Source organism: Lepidochelys kempii, chromosome 5 (genome assembly GCF_965140285.1).
Source record: "Lepidochelys kempii isolate rLepKem1 chromosome 5, rLepKem1.hap1, whole genome shotgun sequence".
Lineage (NCBI taxonomy): Eukaryota > Metazoa > Chordata > Testudines > Cheloniidae > Lepidochelys > Lepidochelys kempii.
The window spans coordinates 16561650-16583602 of record NC_136384.1 but is presented as its reverse complement, the minus strand read 5'-3'; the positions used below and the strand labels follow the sequence as shown (position 1 = coordinate 16583602).

The 21953-nt window shown below is 41.5% G+C and overlaps 1 protein-coding gene across 3 annotated transcripts in view; it reads right to left on the bottom strand.

The window, feature by feature from the left end:
• SKA1 (spindle and kinetochore associated complex subunit 1) overlaps positions 1-21953 on the bottom strand; it is a 45325-nt gene that overhangs the window by 12743 nt on the left and 10629 nt on the right. The window contains exons 1-5 of one of the 3 annotated variants that reach the window (XM_073343533.2): positions 18019-18412; positions 16402-16503; positions 12590-12714; positions 10635-10726; positions 7577-7714 (exon numbers count right to left, since the gene is read on the bottom strand). In XM_073343533.2, coding sequence (XP_073199634.1) covers positions 7577-7714; positions 10635-10726; positions 12590-12714; positions 16402-16489 — 443 coding nt within the window. In that variant the 5' untranslated portion in view covers positions 16490-16503; positions 18019-18412. Of the gene's footprint in view, positions 1-7576; positions 7715-10634; positions 10727-12589; positions 12715-16401; positions 16504-18018; positions 18413-21953 lie in introns of those variants that run through there. The other 2 variants (XM_073343532.2, XM_073343534.2) reach the window with 2 other exon arrangements.

Sequence of the window (21953 nt, the reverse complement as noted above, 5' to 3'; positions counted from 1 at the left end):
CTAATATCCAATCTAAACCTTCCCCACTGCAACTTGAGACCATTACTCCTCGTTCTGTCATCTGCTACCATTGAGAACAGTCTAGAGCCATCCTCTTTGGAACCCCCTTTCAGGTAGTTGAAAGCAGCTATCAAATCCCCCCTCATTCTTCTCTTCTGCAGGCTAAACAATCCCAGCTCCCTCAGCCTCTCCTCATAAGTCATGTGTTCCAGTCCCCTAATCATTTTTGTTGCCCTTCGCTGGACTCTCTCCAATTTATCCACATCCTTCTTGAAGTGTGGGGCCCAAAACTGGACACAGTACTCCAGATGAGGCCTCACCAATGTCAAATAGAGGGGAACGATCACGTCCCTCGATCTGCTCGCTATGCCCCTACTTATACATCCCAAAATGCCATTGGCCTTCTTGGCAACAAGGGCACACTGCTCACTCAGGGCACACTGCTGACTTGTCAGCTGATAATTCCCACAGCCTGCGGGAGCTCTCAGCTGTCACAGAACCAGCAATCCTCTACTGGCTCTCTGGGGTCCATTCCAGTTGGTGTATATTAGAGCAGATACTAAGCTACTCTATTGTACAATGGAACTGGGGCAGATTGGCTCAGAGAATCAGGGGCCTCTAACTAGCCCTCTGATTGCTAGTCTATAGGAACACTTAGTTTGCGGCAACCGTAGGTGTAAACCTACCTTGCACTACAGAAACACTAGGGCTATGTCCACACTGGCCCTCAGTTCGGACCAAGAGGATAGGAATAGCAATGTGAACAGTGCTCCACTATAACTCCCCTATGTGGATGCTGTGGGAGCAAACTAAAGGGTTTCTAGTTCACATTAATGTAGACCAGTTTGACAAGAACTATGTTAACATGAACTAGGAACTTTTAGTTTGCATCTGCAGTGTGCACAGAGCGGAGCTACAGCTCAGCACTTTAGTGCTAACTATTTATTCACAGCCCCATAGTCTGAACTTCAGGGCAGTATAGACAAGCCTGAAGTGTCTGTATGGGCCCTGCTAATGTGCATCGAAAGTTTGCTAGTGTGGTTTGATCTACCCTGCTTTGAAATGAAAGTAGATCAGAGCACACTAGGGAACTTTTAGTGTGCAGCAGCAGGGCCCACACAGACACATGGAGCACGGCACACTAATGCAAGGTAGATTTTCACCCCAGCTTGCTCCAAACTAAGTGTTTGTGTAAATATGCCACATCCCCTTGTTGGGAACACTGGGGCATGGCCACTAGGTAACTCGAGGGGATGGAAGACTACGAGTGTCGATGAAGCCCCCTCGCACTAGGCCCCAGTGTCCTTGCCCCCCCCTGCCTGGAGGCACGCGCAGCAGCTCTGCGTGCTAGGCCCAAGTGTCCTTGGCCCCCCCGCCTGGAGGCACACACAGCAGTTATGCTGAGAATCTGCAACAGTATGTTGCAGAGTCAGACTGCCTGAAACTAAGCAAGGCCAAACAGGGGAGATATGGAAGAACAATGCTGAATAAAGCAGCTTTATGTATAGTTTAACAAATGATACAGAGAATCAGGGAACTAGCTGGGAACTGGATTGGCTGGCTATATGGATACTTGGAGCAGCTTGCTATTGGATAAGTATGCTGGGAAAAAGGATGTATAAAAGCCTGTGTAACTTCCTGCTCTGTTGTACAGGATTTGAGATTCAAATCTCCCTGTACCTTTTTGAAGCTTCAAATAAACTTTTCTGCTTCTCCACCCTGTTGTGATTATTGGGTGCAGCACACCGGGTAACGAACCGCAACACCCTCACTTCTCTGCTGAGGGTATCTCAGTGCAAGAAAGCATTTGGACTTTAATTTACGTATTAGAATATATTTCAAAACCTATAGTTGGGATATACAGTGTCCCAAAATTAATTCACAGAATTTCACTGTAACAATTTGAGAGTTCAGTTTAAATGTCATTCTGGCCAAGGTGTCTGTCACATGTTTTTTAATAATGATGGTTTTCTTCTGAGAGGCAGAGGACTAAATTAAAAACAGTCAAACAGCTTTAGAGGAAAGCAGTATACAGACATGTATTTGTTTTACATTAATTGCAATATAAAGGTTGAAATTTTAATGGCAGAGGAATCAAACCTGAAGTCTGCCCCCTGTAGGTGCAACTGGATCTTTCATTCCATGATCCCACAACATATGCAGAATTTTGCTTGTTTGTTTAAGGCTGTACAGAAAATGTGCAATTTCAACACAACAGTACAAACATTCTATTTAGTTATGCTGTCTTGCTGGAGAAGTAAAAGGTCAGCTTCTTTCCATTACAAAACTTGTACCAAGGCCCGTCTACAACAGGCAATCATCTGAGTAGTTGTTTCAGACAGGTTTCACAGTATTTTATTATTTACTTCCCATGTTGTGTGGTCTTGTAATGAATGCATGCTGTAATGCCCACACAGAGAAGAAGAGCAAAGGCTGGTTAAGCCTCCCTTACATTTGAATATCCTGAATCGTGTGTGTGTGTGTGTGTGTGTATATATATATATATATATATTAAAGTAAATTGACAACAATGTTGTATGCTAAGGGCTAAGCCTACATCCGCATTGAGCACCCAAATAAGTGGCCTAATTTCAAATGTACTGAGCACTCAGTGCCCCCTGACCTCACATGACCATAAATGAAGGAATGAAATAACCCTTGAAACATCCTATCTTCCTCTAAGGAGACGAAGAGGAGACTATAGGGCTTCAGGGCAGTGTAAAGTGATAGCAAGTATGCTGTTGTCAGCAGGATTCAATAAATATTTTGTTCAACAAAATTTATTTTATAAGTATGGCAACAGTCATACTAAACTCCATGACAACTGTACAATTCTACAGAGCTGGTCTCTTGGAGTCCTGGTGCTCACAAACCTCTGGCACAGTTAAAGATTCCTTATTCAAGGGGTTGGTATTGTTATGTGTGTCATGTGGTCATTCCTGGCCACTACACAACAGTCAGAAACATGTCCTCTCACTGATAAATGAATGGTCTGGTTTAGCTATAATAGATATTGACACTGGGTTATACAGCATTAAAGTCATGCCTCCTCTCTGTCCAGTCCCTGCCCCCTCTCAACTCCCCCCCACCCAAAAGTATTCTTTATAGAGAGGTCACTGTGTACTTTTATCTGGAAATGAAACACATACCTACATTTAAGTGTCTCATCCTAACACATCTACCACCAATAAACACATATCCACATATGCACCCCTCTGAGCTGAGGCCAAGCAGAATACATTTCAGACCAAGAGTTTAATAGTCTGAGAAAGTTACAATCAAATACACATTTGAAATGAAAATACCATCTCAGCCATAACTACTGTATCATTACCATAACACCATTGTATTCTTTCCAGATCACTAATTTTCTATAGAGATGATGGACACTTTTTCCCAAGTGAAAGACGTGATGTGACTTTGAACCCTGAATCACTGTGATATCTACTACTGTTTAACAGAGAAGTTATTCATTAAAATTCTTTAAAGCTGCAGTATCAGATTAGCTTCTATAAATTTCTTATCACCACCACAATGGCAGACGTAACTACTTAAATTCATCCCAGACATTTAATTTGGTCTATGACCCTTTGAAGTACTCTTTGAGCACAATAGGGCTGGACACAGGAAAGCCTGATATGCACGTTGATATTGCAAAGTGTTAAGACAAACTAGGAACCTCCAATTCAAAGGTGATCATGTGTTTTTAAAGTCATGCGGGAAGCAGAGTGCTCAGTGTATATAGCTCTCATCTGAGATTCCAGTCCCAATTATTAGGTACCAAGTGAAATAGTGAGTTTGATGGTTTCCCCAGCTACACATTATAAAACTATCAAACAGAGAAGAATGTTTTTGTATTAATAGAAATTGTTCACAGTGACCCAAATCACCCCCGCCCCATGAACTGTCATCTGTTGTGCTATATAAATAAGCTTGGAAGGTTTAGATTTGTATTGGTAAATGTCAGTAAAAATCGATTTCACCACACACACACAAACTGACTTAAACATATTTCCATCAATAATAATCGAAATTTACAGACAAGCAAAGAAAGAAAAATGCTGCTTGAGAACTTTACTACAGTTTGATTTAAAGATATTTACTTTATATATTTTGATGTGATGTTGAAATTCTGTTAATTGTTATAAGCTTTAAGTTTTTGAATCTCAGTGTCTAGTCATTAAATAATTATCTGCCCCACTCCATAACTGAAATCAACAACAAAAAAAATTAAAAAATGCTTACAACCCATAATTTTGCACAACTGAAAATTTTAATTGATAAAAATAGAAAAAAAAGTTTAAAAATAAACATTGATATTTTCCATCAAATTGATGATAAAAATTGAATTCTACCAAGCCTATCAATAAAAATATTTCTATTTTATCCAACATTTGTATTGGACTGTAAATGCATACAGTACTTTAGAAACATACATAAACACACTCTGCCCTGACCAATGGTGAATGGAAACTGCATTTATTCAGCTCTTTCCATCTTCAAAACACTTTATAATCATCTTCACCCTGCCCAATGAGATGCAGATTTATTAACCCCATTTTATAGGGGAGGGAAACCACCACTTCAAAGGTTAGTGGTGACCTGCCAAGGAAAATTATTGGGTCTGTGCCTTTTTTTGTAAATGTCTAGAAAAAGACCTTTCTGAATAATTTAGCACCCCCGCTTCTTCAATTTAGGGTTGAGACAACTCATAAATCTGAGGCTGCCCAAAAATCTTGCAGCAAAAGACAGAAACACCAGACTTAACATACCTGAAATTTAAACATACGAACAAATGAATAAACTTTCTGGCTTTCTTTATGCATCAATGTAGTGGGAGGGAAAAAGGCACAAACACAGTATTTTCCCTCTCTGCAGACTCATTACTTTTAGATCTTTTGTCCTCAGCCACCAAAAGAGAGTGTGTGTGCGCGCGCGTGTGTGTGTCAGAGATAGGCTTGTAACTTAGGAGGTTCTGATTCCCATTCCTATGCTCAGGCCACATGTCTAGTAACCAGGTATTTCATTACCAAGACCAAAAACCAGAAACAAGAGAACAATGCATCTTAAGCAGAAGCTACATGGGTAATCAAGAGTAATATCTGAAGAAAAACAGCAGCAGGTTCTCAGAACACCAGAGGGTGCTATTGCACAGCCAGTTAATGGGGGGAAATCTCAGCAACAACACTGTATGAATAGCCTTTCTTGCACTTAACAGAAGAACAGTGGTTCCAAGTTCAGGACACTAGGTCTTTTGGATGCAGATGACTGGAAAAAGCCTTCCACAGACTGTTCAGTATTTGGTCTGGGCTACCTTCCAGAGTTCAGATGTGAAAATAACCCTGCAGCTCCCCAGCAGTATCCCTCCATGACAGTAAAGCACCATGCATAGTTGTTATTTTGAAAAATACTTTAGCAAAATCATGTGGCCTCAGGAAAGCTTTGCAGTTACTGGAACCAAGCCTCATGACCAAAAGCAATTTTAGTTTGCCAACGAAAGGATTAATAGTGAGAGTCATGTTAAAAAAAAAATCGTACTACTACAGAAAAGCTTCTACATGCGTATTAAAACACTATAGGTTATCATAACTGAATTTTCATCAAATTAATTTCTCTATCTGGGGGGTTTTTTACTTCTTTTCTCTGGGACAACAAAACCCAAATAGTCAGTTGCCCTTTTATTTTATAATAAATTACCAGTGGAAAAGGATTGAAAATCAGAAAAACTGTTTCACAAAAAATTTCAGAGTTGTTTCCGTTTTGCATGGTTTGAAATGGACCCTTTTCTGCCAAACTGTCATGGAGCTTTTAAATTGAAATTTTTCATTTTCTTAATCATTATTTACCAAAAACATTTGGTGCTACTTATATCAGTGCCATAGAACCACTTTAGCAGGTGGTTCTTAAAAGGTGACTGTACAGAACCCTACCTGACACAGAGGAATCCAGGAACTGCAGTGATGCTTATATTAAGCACAGTCAGTGATGCCAAGTCCTCAGCATTGGACTTGGTCAGCTCAGATGGATCTGGAGACCTCAATGCCACTTTGACTGATCTGAACCTCAGCACTTGTCTTGGTTGAATTGGCAGATCCAGGAACTTTCATCTGCTCATGTTGCTCACAAAACAAAGTTGGTTCTCCAGAGATGACAGTGCTGCATCTTTGCTACCAAATTCAGTTGACCCAGATGGATCCAGGGACCTCTGCACAGCACAAGGTCGACACAGAATCACTGTGAGCATGCTGTTCTCCAGAGTCCTTGGTGCTAGGACTCAGTATTCGACTCCCATCAACCCAAATGGATCTGGTCACTAGTACCACTTTGGCCAGTGATTCTCTGGAGTCAAGAAGTGCCCTTCTGGCACAAACCGAACACTCAACCAAGACAGATGCACGGACTTCATTGCCACTTATGCCAAGCAGAATCTGAATTTACAGCGCTAGACTCACTTGACTAGGTCTAAAGAGCTTCCCTGGAGAGCAGGGGTGTGAAGTGACCTTTCTGCTTTCACAGCATCAGATTATTCCCATGCTGTATGGGCATCTTTCTCTGTATTTAGAAAAGTTTATTAATTGACAATCTAATGGTAAAACAAAAATAGCCTCGAATGGACTGAAGAAAAAACCACCATGTAAGAGCTGAGGATACCTAGTGTGATCTACACTCACTGCACCGTTAATGCCTAGAAGAAACTGAAAGGCATTTGGAGCTACTCCCCATTTTATACCTTTGGAACGATCTGTAAAGGATGAGTAAGGAGGAGTGAGTGGCCCCAATTGATGCTGCTCACCAGAAGATTTTGAAAGCTCACAGTGCAAGCTCCTTGAAACCACAAGTAGGAGTATGCAGAAGACACTCAAATATGAACTGAGTTTTCTTACTGAAACAGTGGTTTTTAAGAAACAAAGGGGCTTGTCTAGTCAAACAGTTAGTGCACAGCAAGCTGGGTTGTAAATCTACAGTGCATTACCATGCCATATACTAGCTGTCCAAGTGGACCCTGCTACTGTGCACTAACAGTTCCCTAGTGCTCATTGACCTACTCCCGTTTCAAAGCAGAGCGGATCAAAGCACACTAAGAAACTTTTAGGGCATGGTAGCGGGTTCACATGGACAGCTTATACGTGGCATGCTAATGCACTATAGATTTACATCCCAGCTTGCCGTGCACTAACTGCCTGACTAAACAAGCCCAAAAAGTTTCTATAATGAATTTAAACACAATTTTGATACAATTTTAGAGTAAAAGTATGACAGAATATTTCATAAAAATAGAATTTTTTATGAAATAGTGTTGACATTACTGTAAATCTAATTTTTTGGAAAAAAGCCTTTTTAAGCAAAGAAACTATGAAAAGTTTTGACCAATTCTACTTACTAATCAATATCATTTATGATTCTCAAATACTGCAGCATTGTGCTGATTGGGGTAAACACCATTTCCACTGGAATCTTAAACATTTCATAAAGCATTCCGGTCACTCATTGGTTTTGTAAAAGCTAATTTTTCCAAAACCTAAATTTGGCTCCCATTTGTATCTGGCATCATCTAGGAAAACTCTTGCTTACTTACGCAGGAACACCTTCAAATTCCTGTGCCGTTATTAAAGGGGCTTCTTTAATAAATTTTGGCTCTTTCGCAGGTTTCTTTACACATTCAGGTTCTGCAACTTTACTTTGTTCTTCCGACTTCACAGTTAGTCCCACAGTGCTGTAAAATGAATGAAAATTAAGTATAAAAATAGCTGATAATCAGTAGTTATGAACATACCAACAAGTTAAAAGATCTCTACTCACACAAATCTACAATTCCTTTTCTCCCACTGATTGACAGGACAAAATTACTGCGTTTGCAATAATATGTACTTTGACTGTTCATTATACCTCTTCATTTTTCAGTTAGAGAGAGGCTGTTACCAGGCTCAGTTACAAGTTCAACATACCACTGTATTCCACAGAACATGAGAGGCCTTACTTTTCACCATTTGCTTGTGGCTCAAAAACACGAGCCAGGTTATGCACTTATTGGTCTCGTCATCAGACCCCTTTGAAACACAGGTTCAAAACTTGGTAAGACTGACTCACCCGTTTATCCTGTGATGCAAATAAACTGAACCTCATGCAGCGTACTGCGTAGTTCTCCTGGATGGGATCGGAAAAGCCACAGTTTCTCTGGGTGAACTTTTCCAAACCCATGGTACCTTTTAAAAAATCTGCCCCACCAAGCTCCTCAGATCAATATCCTTAGGTAAAATCTGTTTCCCTTCTCCCCAGTGTTGTACTGCATGCCAGTCACTTGGCTGCCTCTGTTCTACACATTCCGGGCAGCAATATGAAGAGAATACGATTTATGTATTGTTTGCTACGTGCTATGGTATTCTGTGGAATGAAAGTTGCCACGTAAACGTAAAAAAAAATCATTAAAATAAAGTTGAAGTGTTACATAATGAAAGACTGACTTGCAATTTTGGTCCCAGTGGCTAACAGTATGAGACAGTGGGCAAGCCACAGCACTCTATAATTATATCCTGACGGTAGCAAAGGAGTGTAATATCAATGCAGCTGATGATCTGGGTTTGATGTCTCATTTAAAAGAAGGCACCTCCATCAGTGCAGTGCCCCACCATGAAGATAACCTGCTGGAGTATTAGTTCAGATTGACTGAAGAGGATTAGTGTCACCTGCTGAATTAGCAATTAAATTCTCAAAAACTTTGTTTACACAGGGTTAAGTTTGCCCAGTTCTACCTTTTGCCCTTCCAGAATTTAGACAACGGCTAAACTTAAACCTCTGGAAACCAGGAAACACAAAGTTAAGGCAACACAATCTCATGAAGCTGGCAATAGCCACTGGGAATGGTTCACTAAGGATGGTGCAAAGGTTAAACTACCAAGTGAACTGATGGATTCACCACCTCTTGAGGTCTTCAAATCAAGTCTGGATGCTTTTCTGGAAGATATGCTTTAATCAAACACAGACTCAATACAGGAGTAATTGGATGAAATTCTATGGACTGTGTTATATCAAAGGTCAGACAGGTGATCTAATGGTGCCTTCTGGCCATAAAAATCTATAACAACTTAATAAGTAGACATGATGGACTAAAAGAACATGCCAATGTTTGCACTGTGTTCATCAGATTTGAACTGCAACATTTGTCTGCATGGACTCCAGCTTCATTGGGTGTAACTTCATTGAGTGGTGGAGTGATTGACTGGAGCAGCTTTGCAGAGCTGTGACCGTGATATGATGAGATATGCAAGTGCAACTTACGGAATCAAGTATGCCCCATTTCAGTGCTGGATTTTGTAGATTTGTGCACTTCAACTGACACTGAGTATGTTCTTGTCATGGGGATTGTCAGCAGTCTGGTGGCATACATAATAGCAGTCTTTGAAGCTTAATGAGAGGTAAGTGAAGGCAATGTCTCAGACGGAATCTGGTGGGCAAGGCTGAAGGAGTAGAAACATTTAACAAGTCTGGGGTAGTTTATGTGGAGCAGGTTCAAGGGTTGTATGTAGGTAGCTCCTGTTCACTACATCTGACCTAAACCTGAGTTTTGCCTGAGCAAAGAGAAGATGTTAGACTTTGTCCTACAGTGCTCATATGCAGAGCCTTGTGCGGATAAAAAATTTGTATCCACATCTGCTCTGCTATCCACAAACGGGGTCCGTGGATATCCGCAGATTTGCAGGGCACTGCTCATACGCTCTTGCCCCAAAATGTTCTGTAGCATCTGTTAGGGTAGAGTGCTAGTATTTGTGCTACTGGTGTCTTGGGGCATCTCTTAAAAAGGACAGAGTTAAGGTTGCATTATGGGGGTGATGCACACCTTAAACTCTTCATTTCCTGGTTTTCAGAGGTTTAAATTTAGCCACTCTCCATTTTCTGAAAGGGCATGAGGCAGTACTGGGCAACCTTAATTCTGCAGTAACAAAGTTTTGGGGGTATTTCATTTCCCTGGTTTAAAAAAAAAAAATTTATCAGCATCTCCATGTACCATAGCCCAGCTCTTCCCCACCACTGCCTCCGGCTCCTTGTTAATGATTACCCTTTCAACAGAATGTGAATACCTCCACTTTTCCTGTATCATCCTGTCTCCTGTGTCTATGCCTGCCCCTCACAGCCCAGTTCTCCCTTCTCAGACTTCCTCTCCATGGAGAGACAGATGTCAGCATAGGACCATGGGCTGAGGAATTGGGGAGAGGGTGCAGGAACAGTGGTAAAACCTAAATCAAGTCAGTGCATACATTTTTAGAAGGGAAGGTCTCTGACCCCTTCCTTACAACTCCACTTTTCCTTGCACTGCGACAACAATCCCCTACATTCCCCATTCCCAACTGCTCTGACTTCCCCACCACTGTTTGGACACTGTTCCACCTCTTGCAACATTCCCTCCATCATGCCCTTTGCTTTGACCACTCCCATAACTCTGGTGCTCTGAGCACTGCACAAATACAGTATGTGGTAAGAAGCATTAGCACTCTAGATCTAACAGGAATGCTACTAATATATAGAACTTGACTGAATCCCAAAGATTTGTAGTTAATATCTAGTACTAGGAGCAGAGATATACAGATTTTTACACTGCCAGTGTCATCAGGAAATCTGCCTATTTGAGTAATACGCACCACTTTGGGATTGCTTTGGGCAGATGGGGAGGAATATTTTCACGGAGGTGCTGTGCTTCATTATAGTCCCTCTCAATAGACTCCTGCATTTCCTGAAAAGAAGAATATTGGACTCTTTCAGTATTTTTAGTTACCAAAAATGGGGCAATGGAAATGGTTCTGTTTACTACCTAGATGATGCGAGAATGACCCTTACAAATATGCCTTAATGTGATTAATGAACTTTGCTGTTTCTCCACTATAGACCCACACTCTAACTCCCCAGAAGCAATCAGTGGAGCCTAGAAATTTAACTGCTTTTCATTCTAAATAACTTGAGCCAGAGAAGCTGAGAGTGATCTAGTGGGGGGGAAAAACCTAAAAAGAAGGTGGCCGCTGTAGCGAATAAAACTCTAGTTGCCACTAGCCAGAGAGAGAAGACAGGAAGAATAAAGCTGGCTGCAATTAAGAGTCAAGGAAGGAGTTCCAAGGACATCTCATTAGCATGCAAAAGAAGCCAAACTTCTGAGGTGAGGGCACTAGTGAGGTCACACCCAAAGACAGCTCTGAACATTTAGAATCAATTCTGCTTGTTTGTCATAATTTCATTGTTGTTCCTGACTTTTTATTACAAAGGACAGTTTTATGCAAACAGGAGATTTGTTTCTGAAGCTTTGTCTTTTCCTGCTCTTTATCCCTCAACCTGAAGTTATAATTTTGTGTGACATGATTATTTCCACAGCAACTAATTGCGTTTAGAGAATCATATTCCTACCAACACTGCCAGCAACTCTCTTGTAAATAAGATTTCAGTTTCAATCACTTGATTGACATGACAGGATACCCAAGGGTTGCCAGACTTACTAAACCAATCTCAGGGCATGGGGAAGTATGACAGAAAGGTACAGAAGTTTTACACAATGGATATATTTTACATTACTATCTGGCTCTGATTTGGTGTCAGGCTGCCATTGTCTCTTCACATCCTAAAGTTTTTTTCCTTACATGATTTCACCATTTCCTTTTATAAAGACAGGTTTCAGAGTAGCAGCCTTGTTAGTCTGTATCCGCAAAAAGAAAAGGAGTACTTGTGGCACCTTAGAGACTAAAAAATTTATTTGAGCATAAGCTTTCGTGAGCTGTAGCTCATGAAATCAGATGCATCCGATGAAGTGAGCTGTAGCTCACAAAAGCTTATGCTCAAATAAATTTGTTAGTCTCTAAGGTGCCACAAGTACTCCTTTTCTTTTTTCACCATTTCCTTGTAATTCTCCTGTAATTAAGTTTGACTATCACTGAAATTTAAGAAAAACAATGTGACAGTATTTTCATACTAGAACTATGCTCATTAGAGGAGATATGTAATAAGAGCAACACATTAAAAAGGTCACAGGAGGAGTCACAAACAAGTGAATACTGATGTATGAATTGAGGGCAAAGTGTATACAAATCATTTCATTGTCAGAGCCCAGATAACAGTGCTAGCAAATAGTTGTAAAATGAAAGAATATTCTGGGCAATGACATAGAAATGAACACACAACTTGCCCCGTTGGCTTCAGAAATCCTGGCTTCAATAACGGTTTGAGCAGATAACATGGACAATTATGGACACACATTTCAGTTCAGGTGCAGATTTCTTCTGCAGGAGAATAAGACTGCATGTGGCTAGCTGTGCCAGGAAGAAAGAAGAGTCTATTTCATAGGCAATATTTCCAGTCTGATGAGGGAAGAAAGGCCTGAGCCTAAGCCCATTGGCTCAGTCCCAAAATGCAAAAACAACAGTGATCAATATTTTGTTGTTGCAATGAATGCATTATACTTCTCTGCTCAACTCACTTGCTATAACATTCTCATAACTCAAAGACATACCACCTAACGACCCAGAAAGGAACCATTCTGGACAGGTCTGAAAGATTCCTTTAAAGCTTCCCATTTATATATTGGGATGCTACAAGCAGAACAAAATAAGATTACCTTGAGTGAATTCTTTAGTTTTTCTTGATGCTCAACTTCTATTTCCATTTTATTCAGGAGACCACTGAGGAGAAACATCTCATGCCCTATTTTACAGAGCACAGATTTCAAGGATGGCTCCTGACCTGTCAGATAGAGAGAGAGAGAGCATGCACGTAAAACTTAAAAAAAAAAAAAAAACCCACAAGTGTCTGGTTCGCACTATACACATCTCCCATCTCTATCTCCAAAAATTTTCTGCATTCCTTCCCTACTCCCTGAAATTCCATATCATAGTTCCCAACCTTCTGGCAGAAAATGGAAAGCACTGTTCTCTTTGAACAGGGGTTATTATTCTGTGGCCTAAAGTGCTCAGTGCCATCCTAGCAAGGGGGATGAGAGTTGGAAATAGAATGAGTTAGATCTCAGCAAAACATTAAAACGCACTGCAAAATCAATCAATCAATATCACACACACACATAAACCCGTGTTAAAAGAACACTACTAAAGTTGCAAAGTCAAGCACTCAAAAGTTATGAAATGCCAGAATTAAGGTTGCCTGAGCAACCTGAATTTGGCCCCCTTGGCATATCCATTATGGTCCAGTCTATAATCAGATGACCACAGACAGTAGAATCTCAGAGTTACGAAGACCTTGGGAATGGAGGTTGTTTGTAATTCTGAAATGTTCGTAAATCTAAAAAAAACAACACATTATAGTTGTTCTTTCAAAAGTTTACAACTGAACATTGACTTAATACAGTTTTGAAACTTTACTATGCAGAGAAAAAATGCTGCTTTTAACCATCTTAATTTAAATGAAACAAGCACAGAAAGTTTCCTTACCTTGTCAAGTCTTTTTTTTTTAGTAGTTTACATTTAACACAATACAATATTGTATTTGTTTTTTGCTTTTGTCCCTGCTGCTGCCTGATTGCGTGCTTCCAGTTCCAAATGAGGTTTGTGGCTGACAATTCGTAATTCTGGTGTTCGTAACTCTGAGGTTCTACAGTACCATTTTTTCCACAGGACCCCTGCCTCATTCAGCACACAGGACGAACCCGCGCTGGGGACGAATCCAGATTGTGTAGTACAGGAATCCTGTCCCCAGTCAGTTCTCCTGACTCCTCATCCAATCTGCCTCTCTGCTTTCCACTACTGGCAAACTGCAATTTATCGAAGGCTTAGAATTTGTCCAAATTTGAGCATATTTTCATGGGGATGGCAAAAGACACATCCTTGCCACAAAGGCTGTCCTCCTGCTCCAGAACAGGGGGGCACTAGAGCTATTCAAAGAAAAGTCGGTCTAAAGAGTGTTTGAACATGAGGAAAACAATGTATTTTCCCCTAGCCTTGTTCTCAGATATAGTTGAAATATTTTGCTCTGAAAATTGTCCTAAAAATATCAGCTTGAGGCAGACGCCCCACAGGAAAAATTTCAGCCCAAACAGTTAAAGCTTCTCAGAGTTATAAGCAACTGAAAACAGGGTTTTACTATGGGAAGTGATGGGCAAACTTAATAATAGGCAGTACTACCAGCCCAATCTATAATGTAACTATTTACATAAAGAAAAAAGCCAAACAGTGAGATACAAATTTATCAATTAATAAATGGCTGATATTCCTAAATATAACTACTTATTTTGGTAGATTTTCCCTAGATAAAAGGAAAAGGGCTAGAATCATTATCATCTCCTATTTAAGAACATATTCAAGGCCTCTCTGTTCCAGCTTGGAGTCAGAAAGAATTCTGCTTAACTTTGACTCACGGCCAATTCTATGATACTAAAGAATTAAAGTACTGCACTTTCTCACACTAAAGAAAATAAAGTTCTATGTGAGACTTCCCTTTTTCCCTCTCTCCAGCCCTCCCTGACCTTTCTCAACCTCTGACTCCCCACAGGTTCCTTCTCCTCACACTATAGGAAAGCTAAGGTCTTCCCCTCCTAAAAGATAATGGATCCTGGATCCTTCATACCTCTACAGATGTTGCTCAGACTATCTTCTACTCTTCATCTCTGAACTCAGTGAATGCACTGTCTACAACCACTGCCTTGAATTCCTCTCCTCCAACTCCATCCACGCCCCTCTGGCTTCTGATGTCTCCACTCCACTGAAACTGCTTTCACTAAAGTTTCTAACGATCACTTCATGGCCACATTTCACCTCACCTCCAACATCTAGGATGGTGGAAAAACTAGTTTGACAGAGAGAGGTCAGATTTCTATCCATATACCTGTACTGTTTAAGGATGCTGGGGGTTATTTTTGCTTTCTGTAACCATATACAGTACTAACATTTAAAAAAAAACCCACAGCAATAGAACTGCCCCTTCTGTTCGAAGTTTGACAGAGAAGCCAAGGACTTATCATGCACAGACAATTACTTACTTTTTTATGCCTACAGGTGATCTCCTGGGGGTTAGAGTAGATGCATTTTAGGTGGGGCAGTATGGGAAAGCTTACTGTGCCACTGGCCATGCTGTATCTGTTCTGTGGATAAACCATCAGTCTAAAAGGCTGTCAGACTAGATCCATTCACTTGCCCAGGTTCTGTTTGGTATCCCCTGTAGTTCCCTGTTATTGTTCCTTTGATTCCACACTCTTGCCCTGCCTTTTTCTGGTTGCCCTCCATATTTTGTCGTCTTCTGTGTCTATTAAGCTCCTCTCATCTACTCAGAGAGCCCCAGCCCCTTCAGGTAGGTAAAGGAGACTGGCATGTTACACAAACACTAAATTCTTGCATTTTTCACAGAGAAACATGCAATTTGGTCTCATGTAGGAGCTTGGTTGGTTTCCTCAGATTTACACAGTACATTTCCAAAAGAGAACACAGCTTTGGCAAGAAGATCAGTGTAGTGGGGTGGTTGCCCCACTCCATGAGAAAAAGGGCTAGAACAAGCCAGAGAGGCTGCACAGACCAGCAGCCAATCAGCTAGGGCCTGTGGAGAGCCAATCAGGCCAAAGGGAGAGGCAGCCAATCAGGGCCAGGCTGGGTCCTATATAAAGGCTGTCTGGCAAAGGAGAGGGCAATCTCTCCCTGACTAGCAAGGGAGGAGGACTGGCCTCTGAGGTAAGGAGGTAGCACCTTGGACAGAGCACTGCTGGGCAGGCTCGGGTGGAGTGGAGGAGAGCTCCAGCCCAGTTACCTGCCAGGCTGCGACCCCTGCTAAAGAGGGTTGAGAAGGTGCATAGGGCCAACGGGGAAGTGGCCCAGGGAAGATAGGCGGACAAGAGGGGAGCAAAGGAGGGCAGAGAGAGGCTGCTGCTAGAGGGTCCCTGGGTCGGGACCCAGAGTAGCGGGTGGGCCTGGGTTCCCCCCTTCCCCTCCTTGCATTGCACCTGGCCACAGAGGAGTGTGGCTGAGACAGATTGCAACTTGCCCCTGAGGTGAGGGGCTAGACTTTGGGGTTGTGGTTGGCAACTGAGGCAGGTGCAAGACAAAGGACTATCGTTATCTTCCCCCAAGAAGGGGGTGAGAACAGAGTACGGGGCACTGCCGGAGGACAGTGTCCTAAAGGGAATGCTGCTGAGCAGGAAGCAACGTGGGTCCCAAACCAGCAGAGCAGACAACGGGCGAGACACCACGCACAGAGGGCGCTGCACAGCTGACTAGCTAATTACCAGAGCAACCAGCAGGAGGTGCCAGCGGTGGTGAGTCGTGACCCCGTTGCATCAACAAAAATTATTCCACAGTTGTACATAATAGTAAAATATCATCTTGAGATGAGCATTTAGATCTTCAATTCTTGATGGAAAATCCTTTACTAAATATAATTCACATACCCAGATACACTCCCCGGAATATAAAAACACGTACTGAGCTCTCTTACCCATGTTTCTTAACTGAAGAGTCTTTTTGATAGTTGAAATCTTCGTGTTGATGTGAGAGCATAAATCTTCCAAATCTGAAGAGGCCATATTACACTACTGCTCTACAAACCAAAAAAAACCCCATTGGTACACTTAAGATATCCACATTATAAGTACAAGGTTTTTTGATGGACTTTGTGCTGTGTATGGCCCCAAGTGCAACCGGCTGACCCCTCCATGCACAATGACAATGGACAGCAATCGACAAAAGGGATATACTTAACCGGTGGTCAGAACATTTCAATTCGCTTCCTAATCACCCTTCCATATTTCTGAGGAAGCAATTAATGCTCTTCAAGAACACTGACTAAAAGAATTTGCATTAGCCACTATCTTGTATAAGACCATAACAGCAATCAAGCAGATGTCACAAGGAAAAACACCTGGAATGGATGGCATTCCAGCAGAGATCTATAAGCAGGGTAGCTACCATACTACAAGGCACCTCACATTGCTCTTCTGCATTACCTGGGAGCAGAAGTCAGTGCCAGACGGTTTCAAGGATGCCAACGTTGTCTACCTCTATAACACTAGTTCTCAACAGGGTGGATTTGATTTAAATCACTAGTCAGGAAGACTATTTAATCATGGACTTCTACATAAAAGTGCATTCTTGTTGGTTGGTATAACCTTAATACATATTCTTCACAACTCAAATGTAGGTTTCATTTTTAGAAAGTACACACTATACATTTTTAAAGTGACTTATTTTGAAAACTTTTCAGATTAGTTTTACAGCTATATCAGAAATGAATGATTGTTTGGTTATTTCATTTACCAAAGGTAATTGAAGCAGATATTTATGAAGTCATTGTGAACTATCATTAATATTTGGAGGATTTTCTTGCTATGCTGTATTAGGAGGAGGAGATCACCAGACAAACATTTAAATAGTTTAACATTTCTCATCTCTATATATTTATTAATTTTAAAACATTTTTGCTGTTAACAAGCATGTTATCTCTGGGGACACAAATCCAGTTTGAGATCTGTAAAACTAAGCATCTGTCAGGGTTCATTCTGAACTCTGGGGTACAGATGTGGGGAGAATGACCCCCTAAGCTTATTTCTACCAGTTTAGGCATGAAAGACCCCCTAAGCTTATTTCTACCAGCTTAGGTTAAAAATTTCCCCAAGGCACAAATCCTTCCTTGTCCTTAGATGGGTACTGCTGCCACCACCAAGTGAGTTAGACAAAGATTCAGGAAAAGGACCACTTGGAGTTCCTGTTCCCCTAAAATATCCTCCCAAGCCCCTTCACCCCCTTTCCTGGGGAGGCTTGAGAGTAATCTACCAACCAAATAGGTAAACCACACCCTTGGTTTTTAGTGTCCTAAAAAACAATCCGATTCTTAAAAAAAACAGAACTTTATAATAAAGAAAAAAAAGTAAAGAAGCACCTCTGTAAAATCAGGATGGAAGGTAATTTTACAGGGTAATATTTAAAACACAGAGGATTCCCCTCTAGGCAAAACTTCAAAGCTACAAAAAACAGGGATAAAGCTCCCTCTTAGTACAGAGAAAATTCACAAGCTAAAACAAGAGATACTCTAATGCATTTCATTGCTATTACTTACTATTTCTGTAGGTTTAGATATATCATTCAGTAGGAGCTGGATTACTTGCTTCGTCTCTCTCTGTCTCCAAAGAGCACCCCAAAGTCCAAAACAAAAACCTTTCCCCACAGATTTAAAAGTATCTTCTCCCCTTATTGGTCCTTTTGGTCAGGTGCCAACCAGGTTATCTGATCTTCTTAACCCTTTACAGGTAAAGGAGGAATTTTATGCTACCTGTAGCTGTATGTTTATGACCGCATCACTGATATTTTCTAGACCAGGGGTGAGCAAACTATGGCCTAGGGGTCGCATCTGTCCCTCCAGATGTTTTAATCTGGCCCTTGAGCTCCCGCCAGGGAGTGGGGTCTGGGGCTTGCCCCACTCCGTGTGACTCCTAGAAGCAGCAGCAGCAGCATGTCCCCCCTCTGGCTCCTACACGTAGGGGCAGCCAGGGGGCTCTGCATGCTGCCCCCGCCCCAGGCGCTGCCCCTAAAGCTTCCATTAGCCAGGAAGACTTCTCCATGTTCTCCCAATGGGAGCTACAGGGTGGTGCCTGTGGATGGGGAAGTGTGCAGAGCTGCCTGGCCACGCCTCCGCATAGGAGCTGGAGAAGGGACATGTTGCGGCTTCTGGGAGCTGCTTGAGGTAAGCACCTCATGGAGCCTACACCCCTGACCGCCTCCCGTGCCCCAACCCCTCCATCCCAGCCCAGAGCACCCTCCTTCACCCCCAACGCCTCATCCCCAGCCCCCCCTAAAGCCTGCACCCCCAGCCATAGCCCTCACCCCATCCTGCACCCCAACCCCTAATTTCATGAGGGTTCATGGCCCACCATACAATTTCCATACCCAGATGTGAACCTCGGGCCAAAATGTTTGCCCACCCCTGTTCTAGACTGAGCACTGATAGAAAGATTAACATAAATCTATACAGAAGTCCCTGGAATCCCATAAGATTGGGTCCCTAATCCATGAACTATTGGAACTCATTTACAAAACTTAAAACACTACATGAATATATTGTCTCATACTATAGAATTAGAATTTATAACCCCTATTCCATGAGGAGATATCTTTGAGCTATAATGTATATCTATCTTTAATCGGATTTTTTTTGATAAAATGCTTTGAGGGGAAAAAAGCAATTTAAATTTTTTTTAAAAAAATTAAAAAAAATCATTGATTTTTATCCATTTTGGTTCTCAATCTATTTACCATTGTAGGCCGCATATGCAGCTCTCTGTGTTGTATGGACCTCATCCACACAATATATATACTACCTGTATGGCCCTGAGGATGTCACATGGGCCACAGCTGTGTGCTGATTGGGCCACAAGTGGCCCGTGGGCTGAGAACCACTGCTCTATAAAAGATAAGACGCTAGGACAACTCTCTGTTGCTGGGAAAATTCTTGCACAGGTCATTTTGGATAGCCTTAACACCTATCTTGTGGAAACCGTCCTCCCACATTCTCAATGTGGATTTCAGTCTGGAAGGAGCACCATAGACATGATCTTCACAGCCCCTCGGCTTCAGGAAAAATGCTGGGAGCAGAACCGTGGCCTTTATATGGTGTTCATTGACTAAACTAAAGCTTTTGACTCTAAGTTTTGAGAGACTCTGAAAACTTCTGTTCATCTTTGGAGGTCTTGCAAAGTTTATTTCTCTCATTCAGTCCTTCCATGATGAGATGATGGCTGGAGATATGGAAAATGGTGAGATATCAAACCCCTTCTTAGTGCCCAATGACCTCAAACAAGGTTGCATGCGAGTTCCACACCCCTTTCCAATCCTTTTTTTCACAATGCCTATAGATGTATTTCATCACATTGACAGTATTTATCCAGTTCCACACTGATGGGAAGCTATTCAAATCTGCAACGCTTCTGTGCTCGCACGACAATGGAATATTTACTAATTAAGGAGCTTTTATTTGCTGATGACTGTGCATTGCTTGCTCACTAAACTGATGACATTCAAGTTATAACCGATCACTTTGCTTGTGTAATCGATCATTTCAGTTTCACAATCAGCCTAAAAAGAAACTGAAGTACTGTACCAACCTGTGCCAAGGGGATGCTCATACCTACCTTAAGATCAACAAAACTCCTCTCAAGTTCATGGAGAAGTTTTGCTACCAAGGTAATATGCTGTCACAGAATGCCACAATTGATGAGGAGATTACCTATCCCATTGTAACCGTGCCTTTGTGTGTCACAACTGAGAATACCAAATTCAGGACAAACTGCTGAGAGAAAGGGCAGCTACTCCAAAACTGATGTATATTCTCCTATAAAATATACCAAACCAGCAACAAAAGTAAACTTCTGTTTCTCCACACTGACTAACAAGAAGTCAGAAAAGCAGTTTTCTTAGATATTCCAGTCCTTTTATCACCACCAAAACCACTAGACTTAAAGATGAAGGGTTCTTTAAAACCAATTTCATCAAATGAAAGGTTCTTCTGAGTCAAAAGGACCAGTCACACACCCAGGTCAATATATAACTCAGATCTGACCCAGTAATCATGCTGTTGCCAATCCTTTAGTATCTAAAAATCTAAAGGTTTACTGATAGAAAAGAATTAAAATTGGTTAAAAGAATCAAATACATATAATAACTGCAAAGTTCTTGGTTCAGGCTTGTAGCAGTGACGGAATAAACTGTTGGTTTAAGTCAAGTCTCTCATTGCTTCCAAATCATTGGAAAGTCCTCAACCCCTTGGTTAGAATGCTCCCATTAGCGTAAGTTCATAGCCCAGAGGTTTGACCAGGAAAGAGGAAAAATTGAGATGTTTCCAGCGTCTTTTATAGCTTCTGCCATGTAGAGGGAAATCCATTGTTTCAAACAATGCCCTCAGCACAGTTAGTGGAAAATTACAGGTAGCAAGATGGTGTTTGGAGTCACATGGACAAGTCACATGTCCATGCCTGATTTTGCTTAGTCACAGCAGGAAAGTCCATGAAGTGTATATTGGGGTCTCCCATGATCTATTGTGAGTTAAGTGTTCCTTGATGAGCCACTTAATTTGAATAGTCCCTTCAAGATGTGCAGGCTAAATACCTGGTGGGTGTTACCCCAGGAGCAAACATATTTGAAATACAGGTATAGAGCCAATGCCCATAACTTCAAATACAAACATGATACATGCATACAAATAGCATAATCATCTTCAGCAAATCATAACCTTTCCATAAACACCTTGCTTGACATGATTTGTACAAGATTTGTTGCAATTATATAACAGTAATAGCAACAATGATCTACATGGTCATATTTAATCAGTCACACACACATCCAAGGCCAGCTCCATGTCTGGAATGCTGTCACACCACCAATGGAATGATAGGGGTATCAAAATAAGCACGAAGCTAAATTTCTATTCTTTTTCCAACTCTTCTATATGGTTGTGAGATGTGGACAACATATCACAGGTTCATATGTGCTGTCTTTGGTCTGTTTGCAAGGTCAAATGGTGGGACAAGATTTCCAGTACCAAAATTCTTAATGTTGTTGGATATCTAGCATTCAAAGCATGCTCATAAAAGTTCAGCTGCGTTGGTCCGGGCATCTTGTTCATGTGGTCAATTCGAGCACACACAAAGCCATATTTATGGTCCGCTAAAGCCAGGCACCCATTTTCATAGTGGCCAGTACAAACAATATAAAGTATCAGGGGGTAGCAGTGTTAGTCTGTATCCACAAAAACAACAAGGAGTCCAGTGGCACCTTAAAGACTAACAGATTTATTTGCGCATAAGCTTTCGTGGGTAAAACACCACTTCTTCAGATGCATGGAGTGAAAATTACAGATGGAGGCATTATATAATGACACATGAAGGGAAGGGAGTTACCTCACAAGTGGAGAACCAGTGAACTTGTGTAACTTCTGTAATTTTCACTCCATGCATCTGAAGAAATGGTGTTTCACTGGTTCTCCACTTGTAAGGTAACTCC